Source organism: Tinamus guttatus, unplaced genomic scaffold, assembly GCF_059628265.1.
Source record: "Tinamus guttatus ecotype Peru unplaced genomic scaffold, ASM5962826v1 Tinamus_guttatus_pri_ptg000599l, whole genome shotgun sequence".
In the NCBI taxonomy this organism is placed as follows: domain Eukaryota; kingdom Metazoa; phylum Chordata; class Aves; order Tinamiformes; family Tinamidae; genus Tinamus; species Tinamus guttatus.
Window position 1 is genome coordinate 563,743 of NW_028289133.1, and position 12,456 is coordinate 576,198.

A 12,456-nucleotide genomic window follows, 5' to 3' on the forward strand; every position below is an offset into this window, starting at 1 on the left:
AGCTAAAAAACTTAAGGGGGAAAAGAGATCTCTGTTGTCTCTTGGGAGAAAGAATAAAAGCTGGTCTGGTAGGATTAATTTGCATAAGTTAGCATTTCAGCTCCAGGCTGAAACCTTGTGCAGATTAATTTTGTTTTCCTTATTTTATGCTGTCTTGTATGTGTGCAAGAGTGGATTCACACCAAAGACAGAGAAACCATGAATGTAGTAAGAAGGAGGTTATCAATATTAGCACATAGGCAATGAGATCTCCGTGGATAGCTAGACTGAATGCAGGGAGAGGGCAAGGGATTATAGGGTTTGTTGGAAGGGCTCAATCCAGGAGGTTGGCTTTGCTCTGGGATCCACACTCAAAATTTAAGGACCACGCATGATTCCAGATGGGTGGCAGAACACGAGTGCAGCTTTGCAGGACCTAATCCAGCAGCTGTGGTTCAGAGCCGGACAGAGTTTGAAGGCTGAACAGTCTCCTGGTGATTGTCAATAAATTCCCATCCTCACCACCATATCCCTTAAACTGCTGTTAAAAATGCCTGCCAGGATCACCTCCTGGAATTCAAGTTGGAGAAGATGCATACCCCAGCCGATCAAAATGTACCACCAGAAGTACTTCCTCTCTGAAAAGAAGGAGATGACCAACAGGGTGTGAAGATACAAGCCTTCCACAAGCAGCCAGAAGAAGTTGGCCATGACGCAGTACTGAAAGAAAACCATCATGGCTTTGCAGCCGACCTGCAAGAGAAGAAACGAACAGTGGTGAACACACCAAATTACAGCACACCTTGCTCTCCATGTAACTTTGGGGTTGTTCTTTGAAGGACTTGTATGGTTTTATGGAGTGAGCTCTCCCATAGAAAGCCAAGAGGCCTGTCTAGCTTTCCAGGGGAAGGCAGGATCAGGCTTGCTTGACTTGTGCTCACCCCTGTTGAGCTCGAGTTGGGATGCTGTTTGACTGTGTTGGCCGAGCAATGCACTCAAGAAAGGAAACCCTGCTGAGTGGTGACAAGCTGCTACACTGAGCTACGAATTCTGGCCAAGACAGTGCTGCTTGCTGTAGATTTTGGATGCACATCCATGGAAAACTGCCTCAGCTTCAGAGCTGATGCCAGGAGGCCCTGCCATGATGTGCAGTTACTGGCCTCTCTGCTGAGTCAATGAAATGATGTGTGAGGCCGAGCTTTGAAGCCAAGAACCCTACAAAAAATTGCTACTTTGAATAACAATCAATTCAGTGAGGTGGTCCTGGAGATCAGAAGTCCTTGGGCACTAGAGAGGAGAGAAAAATCAATGGAGAAGGAGTTCTTAAGCTGGTTTCACAACTGAAGTCATAATCATGATGAATGACCTCCTGAGCAACCTGGACATCCTTGCCCATATAGGGAACCATGATGCACTTTCTGATATAGATGTGTCTTCAGATCCTCTACAGATACCAACCTCCAGAGGGAAAAGGAAATTGCAGGCTGTATCCAACACCCTGTGCACAAATTCAATCTGTTCACAAACTGTTCTACGTGCAAATTCAACGCGCCTCCTGCACCGCAGCAGAGTGTGTATAAGGTGCATATTTCACCAGTATGAGCGGATAAGACTTCTCCCATTGCACTGGTCCAGAGCCAAATTTCCAAGTCCCTTCGACTTCCCGTGGCACTGACTGCAAATATTACCTGGACCCCTGAACCTGAAAAAATGAAGACTCCTAAGCATGCAGACTTCCCAAGGGATAAAAAATACCCCCCTAAGCCTATATAAATTGGCTCTTGAAAGCAAAGTCTAGTTTCTGATCACCTTATAGCCTGGTAGATATGGTAAAAACTAAAGGGTTTTGGAGACAGGGATTGAAGAAGGCTGAGTCAACAAGGAGTTGTGAATGCTCAGTTAAAAAAAAAGGGCTGATGATATATATATATTTTTAAATAAAGAAAAGGGTTAAGAGGAGAAGCAGTATGAACACTAATGAGCATGGAGAGATCTGATTGCATTGGAAGGGAATAGATTTGAAAGGGGAAGGAGGATTGTTTTTTCCTCAGAAAATGAATAATTAAACACAATAACCTGCTGTGTGAGGATTTCACTGCAGCACAGAAACAGGACATTTTGCAGTTAATGAGAATGGTCAGCTTAGAAAAGAGAAAAAAAAAATCAATGGGAAATTTGCCTCACTCTCAGGGGCCACTATCAAACTCCAAGGTGGAAATCAGCTGCCCAAAGAGATTCACTAGCACTGGCCTCTGCACCAGCACCAGATGTGCAGCCACAGCTGGACTCATACACCTGAGAGCCTGTCTCCTCTAGCAATAGCTTTCTCTCCTCTAGAAACTGTTTTCCAGGAAGATATTGGTTGCATCAGTGCTGCTGGGCATCTTTGAGATGATGAGTTGGCAACAGCCCCGTTGGCTCCATCGAGCCCACCTGGGTAACTCCCTGCTCTTACCAGGACAAGGGCACCCATCGGGCTTACAGCAAATGTAACGAGCTCCTGTGTGCAGGGCTGCCTTCCCAGTGATATGTGTGTTCACTGCACTGAATTTAGAGCATTATCGACTGGATTCAGCGATAAGCTCACATTTCTCCCCCACTGAAAACAGTTGCTATGTAACTGCGGGAAGCACAGAACGCATTTTCTCGGTGTCGCATGTTGGAGGGAGAGACTCGTCCCCAACAATCACCCAAAATTAATTCAACCCTCCGCTAGCACCCGCCAGTACGTCACGCTGAGGATCCTCATGTGCTTCTGCTAATCAATTTATGTGCACATCAGCTCCCTCCTGCGAGCCAGGTGGATAGGCAGAAACTTGCTGCGGGGTGGGATGGCAGGAGGTGGAGGCAGAGCAGAGCGAGGGAGGGAAAGTGACACAGAGCTGAGGTGACAAGGGCCTGCAATGTGGCACCTTCGTCCCTACAGCTTCCCTATGCATTTTGTTTGCATATGGGCTGTGCCAGGTGGGCACACATCATCTCTTTTGCCCAAAGCCCACTTTGGGTATCTGCAGCCGGTGGGGATGTACCGGTGTGAGTGCGGAGATGCACCGGTGCGAGTGCGCCCAGAAAGGTTTGGCCCTAATTTAGCAGCTCATGGATGAAGGAGTAGATTAAAGGGACTAATCTTGATGCATCTGTCACATACTCCTTAAACATGGATTTACTCTGGGGGAGATTGAACTTTGGGGAATGTTTCCTGGATGGTTGTTTTGAAACTACAGGAGTAGGAGGTTGGGGCCCATCATGAGGAACTGGAATAAGTTATGGGACAAGGAAAGGCTGCTGACAAAAAGTGTGTGCGAGTTCTGCATAAAAGAGAATAAAATGGAATTTGTAGAGCTACTAATGTCACAGAGAGGAAACTGTTGAACACAGTCCTGTGGCAGCAGGAACCCCAAGCCTGGAGTTTCCACACTTTATTTTTTTTCCACAAGTAGTGTCAACTGCTGCATTTTTGATAGACTATCTTCTTCTCTGTTACTGCTGTGGCTTGTAACTGCCCAGAGATGAATCACACAGATGGTCAACAACTGGTTTCTACAGCCCCTTTTTCAAAGTGGTGGTAACAGGACCACCTGAGGTGGAGGGTAGCAAGAACAGTTATTGACTCTGTGCTGGTAAATATTTGGCTATGTGAGCAGTTATTTCCACCTCAGCCACTTTTTGCTTTGTGCAGAGAAAAGATATTTTTATGTACTGCTTTGAGGACGTGGTAGTAATGAATTGCAGCCTGAGGATCTTCTGCAACATGGGAATTTCTCTGCTGCACTGGAACAGATTTGGATGAACTATTTGGGAGCAACCCCCTGTTCTAGCCAGCAGAGATACTGTTAAAATAGTCACCAGAGTACAGGGTGTGATCTCTCTTATCTGCACGTAGACACCTAAAGTGGAGCAGATGTATTGTAGAATACATCTTTCTCCACCAACCTCACAGAGAGCCTGGGGGAGCCCAAGCTGGAGATATGCTACTGCAGATCTCCTGCAATTCATGAGATTGTTCCTGCCTTATGGTACTTTATGATGCTGAGCCTTCTTGCCACCATTACCTGAGCTACTTAAGTTTAAACTAGGCTATATTTTTAAAGAGGGAAGCAGTTTCACTGTTGACTGTGGTGGTGTTCTCTCCTTGAACCCTCTTTGATAGGCAACTCAGGGACATATTTGGAAAGCAGCCCCACCTGGTGAGAGATCCCCTCTTCCTTATGATGGATTTCTACCTAATGGGGTTTCTGCCTTCCTAATTGATTTGATCCAGCCTCAGAATGGCTGTTATAATGCTGGGAAATAAAATCTCTATTTATGTAAGATGCTTTACCCTTTAGATGACAGGCACTAAAGGTAGAAATGAGCTTTAACATTTTGCCAGAAGATTTTTTTTTTTCATAAAGAGTAGACCCCACAATGTGTCAGTGTTGAAAGACTCATATAGGCTATGTTTAGAAAAGCCATTTTTAGCAGGAAAAGTAGCATTACAACACCACTTTTTCTATTATCTCCCCTTCCACTGTACAAGAGCCTATTTCACTCTCTGCTTGCTAATGTCCACGCAAGATATGGCAGTGAGGAGGTCTTCCTCGGCTTTGATGTTGTCACATCTAGCCAGGCGGCCACTCTCTGCTCTGCCCTTAGTGACTGCATTAGACACAGGCTATTTGCAAGGCAATTCCCCTCCCTTCTATATGTGATGCCAGTCCTCAGCTGCTGAGACACTGGTTCTGCCTCCAGCTAATGAGGGATGGAAACTCCCTTTACCCAAACAAGCACTTTTGTGCTTTCTCTTGAATTCATCGCACTCAATAACAGAATTTCATGTCACTTATTTTAAAAGTTTACTTGAGGAGAAGATGAATCATGCCTTAAGCCTACTGTATGGAGCAACTCTCCATAGATTTGGTGTGGCCAGCCATCTGTGTTGTAAGCGTGTACATTTAGTCTAACTGTTTACACCATTTAACTGAGGACAACCTAAAAACCCACCACACAAGTGGCATTTATTGCCCTCTGAGGCAAAGCAGCTCCTGAGCTCACACTGATTTAGGCACTGACAAGAGCAACGCCTTGAAGGCTAACCAGGGAATAGAGAAGGCAAAGAGATTGCATCTGCTTTGAAAGAGGGCTTTTTGCAATTGTTTTACAGCACATATTTAATGTGCTGTTGATACTTAGGAATGTAGGCTGGCCTTTCTAAAAGGAAGAGAAAGATTAGGGTTGAAGTACAGTTAGGTAGACAGGTGGTGTGATGTGAAGACCTGTGCCAGTAGTTGGGAAGTTGGACCAAAAATTTAGGGTGTCAACGGTGGCCAAATTCAGAGCTTTCTGTGTTGATGGGGAAGGACAAAAGAGCCACCCAGTGTGCTACGTCTGCTGAGCAAAACCTCAGTCCACTTCGTCAGACCGCAGCAAAAGGGCATTCAAGAGAGAAGCAGAGTTTCTGAGACAGAGACAAGGAGAAGGGACATTGCAGGGGGAAAAGCAAGACCGAGCAAAGACCAGAGGCTACTAACTTTCAAATAACGTTAGCCTCGAGAAAAATGCCTTTCCCATTAAGCTGGTGCACTGACCAGCTGATCCACGCAGGAAAATGCAGTCATGATGCTAGAGGCAGCGATTAACCCAGAGATGAATCTGCTGCTGCATTAAATAAACATATCATACCCAGCAGCAGTAATGACTTTGGTCAAGGTTTCCCTCCTTCTTAATAGCTGCTGAGCATGGGCAGTCTTGACCAGCCACTGAATTTCTCCAGCCTACTGTAAGCAGCTTAGCTGGTCAATAGTTGGCCTGAGAACACGTTGTTTTTAAGGAAGGCTGAAGGATTTAGCTCACAAAAATATAAAGGGTCCTGGAGATACACTGTGATGTAAAAGGTCTGCCTCTGATCATCTCAAGCAAGGGAAATGATCTTGTGGACAGGAAAAAAAAAAAAAGAAAAAAAAAGCTCTGGGAGTGTCTGCCTTTAGCCTTGGGTTATGCTGCAGCTCCTGGCATCATTTATAAAGTCTCAGTAATGCCTATGCCCTTGTCTCTGGTGACCTCAATGAAAATGTGGTCTCGGACTAGCTTCAATCACTCAAGAAACCTTGAGGCCTCCAAATCTTCTTTAGGCAACTCAGTTCTTTTTACATGACCTATGACTGCTGAAGCAGGAGCAAGTGACTAACAGAGATTTCTCCAGGCCCCTTCAAGAGAAGACAGATGAAACCTCATTTTCTGAGCAATAGAGTTATCCAGATCTTTGCTTTTGTATTGCCCAGAAGACACAACCTATCCAAAATGCTAGTTGCTGTGTAGCTCACAGCAAGAGCTGCTCTTCTCATTCTGGTCAAGGAGGCTTCCTAGATGTTATTTAAAAGCTTTTTCTGCAGGGGAGATGCTGAAGTTAGGGTTTTCAGGCACAAACTGGCCTAGCCCTAGATCTCCATGCTGCCTATTCAGACCCTCATAGCATAAATCAGGTAACTAAATTCAGGAGTTAATCTTATATTTGCACAAGTCCCTAACACAAGACTAAATCTAATCCAAATTGGGATAGAAAATATATATTTTTTTTTATGTTGAGGTGGTCATCTCAGCCAAGATCTCACATAATCAATAGCAAGCAGGTAATAATGAAATAATTGCTTTGCTTGTAAGTTTTGAAGATATCTTCAAATCCTCCATCTCACTAACTTGACACTGGAAATCACTCGACTAACAAAATGGCAATCATTGTATGATCTACATACAGTACACACTGTCTACAGCTGATCATTATCCACTATTTTCCGTGAATGCTGCATGGAAATACCAGAAAATACATAGTTTACAATTACATTTTTATTTTTCATGGGACATTTCTCTCTGCCATTTGTTTTACTTTTATTTGCTAAGGTTGTTTTTTTCTGAGAGGATTAATGCTGATGGAAGAAGTAGATATCTTGTACTGGCCTAGATATATATTATTCCCTCTGTTAAGAAAGGAATGGTGGGGACAATTTTCTAAGTAAGTGCTTTACCTTAGGACATGTTCTTTGCTGAAAACAGGAAGAAAACATATCTTCCCTTATTTTTCACTTGGGATTTTTGTCCCAGTTCAAGGCTAGAGCAATCTTCTTTTACAAATCATCCTCAGAAAGAGATGAGAGGTGGATTTTCAGCTGTGATTGCTGATCCTGGCTTGGATCCGTCTGGAGGAGGTGGCAAAAATAAACTTTTGCATCTTTATAGCATCAAGCTATTTCTCGTCTCATTCTATGCTTAAGGCTACTGGCTACTACATATTATCTTTTCACTGTTTAGTTGGCTTTGACAGAGGAGTGGAAAAACATGTCACATCTAAGCTTCTGTAGAAGGAGCTACAGAAGAGAAGGCATTTCCAGAAGTTGACACAGAACCGAAAATGTGACGTTCAAGAGATTTGTTATCTCAGCCTTCTGCTGCTGTGTCGACTCTTCTGCAGACAATCTGGCTACAAGGGGTGACAGCTTGACCCCATGGAGGCCAATGGCAAAGCCTTTGCTGACTTCCAGAGGATTTTGCTCTGGAGGCCTAATTTGCAGAAATTCTGCATGACGTCAATGGGAATTATTGACGGAAATAAAGCAGCTTCTTACAGGGCGATTCTGCTCCTTGGAAAATGAGCCCTTAGGTCAAGCCAATTTGCCAAGACACAAAAAAATGAAAGGGAAATAAAAAGTGTTAACTTGCCCTTGGCATATTCTGTCTTTTGTGTAACAACAGAAAAACAAATTAAAACACAAACAAACAAGACTGGCTGGCAAAACGCCATCACTTTATTTATCCTTGCTCTTTAACTGCAGTTTTAGCCTTGATTCAAACAGGTTAACAAGAAAAAGACCCCTAAGGTTTGTGTTCTATCAGGCAAGAGATCCCAGGGACACTCAAATGGGACTTAACTGCCTAAATCACTTGGATGCCTTTGACTCCCTCCTGTTTTCCCTATGGTGGAGTCTGACAAGAAAGTAATTTTAATTGCTAAATTGCCACACTAGTGGGTGGCTCAGTAAGTTTTCCTGGGATATGCAGAGAAATATTGGGTGCTGAGAACATAATAATATCTGTGGGTGTTCACTGAGTAGAGATATTCTTAACCTTAATTGAAGTGAAATGGCTTCTGATCAAGGAATTCCATGCTCAGCTTGCAAACACTTTGGCTAAAGTAAATTTTCATTTGTCAATAATTGACACAAAGAAAAAAAAAACTTGTAAAGATCTTGATGGGATTAGTAGTCTTAAAGTTTGATGGTGGCCACTCCAGTCCTACTGTCCATAGAGGATGAGGTACAAGTCCACCCTATAAAATGCATGGCAGATAGATCAGTGTGACTGATGTGAGCATTGTCACTGATGTGACAATGCCAGCATTCAGAGAACGCTCATGACCATCTATCTCTGATAGAGATATGAGGAATGAAGGGCACATTTTCCTCTTAACATGACACCGTGCATCCAGGGAGCACCAGAAACATAATGCAAAGATGCTCTTAAGCATTGCCATTAGCAAATTAATTCCATTCATCTTAACTGTCTTTCCTCCAGATCTCCTTTCACGCACCTTCATTGTCTAAAAGAACATACTGGACTTGCTCCACACCAGCTGTCATAAGGCATTTTATTAAGCCATTACAACTTCGATTTATTGGCTAAGTTTGTAGATCTGTTATCACTTTTATAAAGCAGAGATTATTTCTAAACAAATGAGATGTGTTGTATAACCATATGCAAGCAGGCACACATGGGATAAGCAAGCTAAATCTTGCCTGCTCCCATTCTAACATGGAAGGATGGAGACATCAGGAAGAAGCTGTTGGGCTCCAATTCCATGTTTTTTTCTTCTTCTGCCATTACTTCTGCGTATAGTCCTGATACACTTACTTGTATAAGGAATCGGTGCCAATAATCAACGTGAGCAAAGCAATGTCTCTCTAGCAAATAACTTAACCCATTTGGATCCTAATGTTCCATGACAGAATCTTGAATTTCCTTGAAGCTTTCACCTCTTTCATGACAGCTAAAAAACAAGTGGAAACAGCATGGCTTTTAAAACTCCATCTCTCTCTTAATATGGAAGTTACCCAAGACAGTCTCCTCTTTGTGAGCTTCAAACACAGGAAAACATGGCAGGGTCACCTCCTCAGCTGACACAAACCTGCTGAATTCTACTAAAATAAACGGAGCTATACCAGCTTACACAAACCAAAAATATGGTCCACATCACTGCACTTTATGCCTTCCCACACAGGCTTCCTCAATGATAACGCTATCTGTTGAATTCAGTAGGAAGCTCTTATGTCTGCTTTACCTCACATAAGAAGCAAGTTTAAGCCCTGTGACTTTAATCCTCAAGGCTATTTAAGAATTTCCCTTCCACTGAATTTAATAGGGGTTACATAACTAACTGCCTCTGAGTGCCCGAGCCTTTCCATTTTTGTCTGTTAGGAATAGTAGTTTGATTTTTTTATGCTCTTGTGAGTATTTTTTAAGATGGTGATTAGCTCTAGCTGGTCTAGCCTCTGAGTCAGATGGCTCAGAGCTGAGTCATAAAAATAGAATTACCTTGGTAAATTGGGTAACTCTCCCTGTTTTGTGCTCATTGGTTGGAAAATCATAATGGGATTTCTGAATGCAACCCCAGTAATAAGGGAAGCTGAACACATAAGGAGGAGGTGATCAGGGCAATGCAGGTCATTGCACTTGTCACATCTGATCTCATTATTGACAATGCTACGTTACTTTAAGGTGCCAGTCCATGGCTAGGGCACTGCTCTGTCAGGCATGATAGGGTCATTTATTCACAGGAAACACCTGCTCCAAAGGTCTTACAGTCTGACGTTCTATCACAACTTCTTTCACTCCTGGGTCATTCCCATGAGCAAAGGAGATGGTATGGAGATATTTTATCCAAGTCTAACCATGTGATACCATGTTAGAACTTGGTCAGGGAGATGTTCTCCTGAAAGTGAATGCACTAGTTGGTCTAGCTGATCTCAAGGGCTGGATGATATGACTAGTGCAAGAAAAGGATGGACATAACTCTGAATGTAATAATAGTTCTTCCTTGAGGGAATGGATCATTTCATCCCTTCCCTATGGAGCATTATCCTCTGAGGAATGACTACCAGCTCCTGTGACCAATTGACTGGGAAGGAACTCAGCTATGGCTCCCACAAGTTCCTCCTCCGCTAGTGCCCATTCATTCTCTAGTGAAACTAGACAGTGAAATCATTTCTTTTCCACTTTTAGGGATGCCCAAACTGGCTAACGTATATCTGAAAGCCAGACTCTTCTACTTCTACTGCTCTAAAGCAGAACCCTGCTCCTATGGCATGGACCCTCTTCACCTTCCCAGCCTGGCAGGCTACCAGCTCCATGAACCAGAGCCCAGATTTATGCCCTGCTGACACTCATCACCTCCCTACTCACAATGACAGTATTCAGCTGCATTTCTCTGATGCTTATGATTTCCTTCACTCTCCATAACTGAAAATTCCATTCCCAAACTTGGACCTTAAAACCATGCTCCCATCTTCACCCAAAAGTCACTTTGCAGAGCTCTACCTCCTAACACCACAACCCTTTTTCCCAATCCCTTTTACTTTTTATTTTCTAGTGCTGACTCCAACTGTAGTTGAGCAGGGACTGCAGTGCCCTTCCACACCTCCTTCAGGCCTGGCTGGTCCTGAGGAACTCAGTGGATGGGGTACAACTCTGCAGTATCAGACTGAGCTACTGAAGAGGTGTCTGTTGATATATTTACACATGTTAGGGCCTCACTCAACTCCAATTAAAGTCAAAGGAAAAATTCCCATTGTCTTCAGACCGAGCTGTGCCAGGCTCTTGCCCTGAGCCAGTCAGCCAAAGTTCAGCAGATGCTGGTATGTGTTGCTGACAAGAGCTTGCCCTCCTCTCTGTAGGTGGAAGTAAATGCCTACTCAATAACCCTGGAGGAAAAGGACAACTTTTATATTTCCTACTTGCTGTCTTCTCAGATGCCTCATGCAGCACTTTCTCATTGCAGACAGCTGAATAGAAGGGGACCTTCTCTCCTTTAAAACATTGTTGGATGAGCCAGAGCCCGCGTTGTTGCCTTCATCTTTATACCACATCAACAGGCTACTGGCTTTTTTTGTGGTGCAGGATATTAATGATTAGTTAGTCCCTTTCTGAGACTTCTTGTTGTTCTTCTTGTTGTATTCTAAAATTATACAGTATTCTGTGCTAAGAGTTCCAGGGACAGTTTCCCTATTTTATACAAAAGTTAAAGAGCACTGAGAAACTGCAGGAAAAATCCATGTATTAGGACCTTTGCCTCTCCCTCCTCAATGAAATCTCTAACCACAAGGCCAGAAATTCTTGTTCCTTCTGGTCTTCTGAACCTTGAATTCATTTTTACATGGAAATCTCCCACGATGGATTGCTGGAGGGCCTGTTGTCTCTGCAGGTAAGTCCACATTCTGCTGCGTGTGCCACGGGATCACCGGTGTGCCTAAAGATAAGCCTAGTTGAGCCGGGCAGTTGGGAAAGGGTAAGGAGCAGGAGTCACACAGGACAAAGAGCCTTTGACACCTCGCATATGCCCTTTAATCTGTGGTCATTTGATCATGCTACATTTAGTTATAAAAAACAGGCTTCTTTACTAACTCAGAGTCCAACACGAGAGATGCAGGCTGAATTATTCATCAAACCTCAATGATTTTTCTGTGCCTCTAGCATAGACTGATCAAGGAAGAAGGACCAAAGAATTTAAGGAGTCTACAATGACTACAAATCACTACCTAAACATCATCCAACACAAAGTACATACTAGGCTCACATGATGGCTCTGTAATATTCAACATATATATTCTGGCTGCATTGTCCTCCAGTCTCAGAAGTGCTTATTGCACTGACATTTGAACACTGCTCAGGCAATGTGACCCATGGAAATGCCCAACAAGATTTATTTCCAGGGCCTTCATATTGAAGAGCCCAATGGTAATCCTAAACTATTTGAAATTAAAGATGTAAAGTCTTGCCTCAGATTTAACATTGAAATTAGGGAAAATGAAGCAAAAAATGCTACTGCAGCAAAGCCTACAGACAAGTTTGTCTTTTTCAGTTACATATGTATTTATGGGAATTGGAGTTCCGACTTGACTGGAGTATTGACATACGTCTCTGTGGATGTATTAAACGTTTTTCTGTGACTGGTGTATAAAGCATCATATTAGGTTCTCTTACTGCAACAGGAATGCTAAACATAGTAATTAGGTCCTTTCATCAGGAATTCAGGGAGAGGCCTCCATTCATTTGGATTTTATAGCCACAGTTCTATTCTAGGAGGGTACCTTTGTCCCTATTTTTCTCAAAAGAACTAAGTGAAGTATTTTCTTTTCTACTAAAACATCATTACTTCCTTGGTTCAACCGTATTCTAAAACAGTACATGGTGAGAAAATTCAGTAAATTGGACTGTTCAAATCTCTCCTCAGGC

At 43.2% G+C, this 12,456-nt stretch overlaps 1 protein-coding gene across 1 annotated transcript in view; it reads right to left on the reverse strand.

Annotated features, from left to right (window-relative positions):
- VIPR1 (vasoactive intestinal peptide receptor 1) overlaps nt 1-12,456 on the reverse strand; it is a 100,539-nt gene that overhangs the window by 15,715 nt on the left and 72,368 nt on the right. Inside the window, exon 7 of the mRNA XM_088534804.1 lies at nt 579-732. Within this exon, the coding sequence (XP_088390930.1) occupies nt 579-732 (154 nt within the window). The remainder of the gene's footprint in view (nt 1-578; nt 733-12,456) is intronic.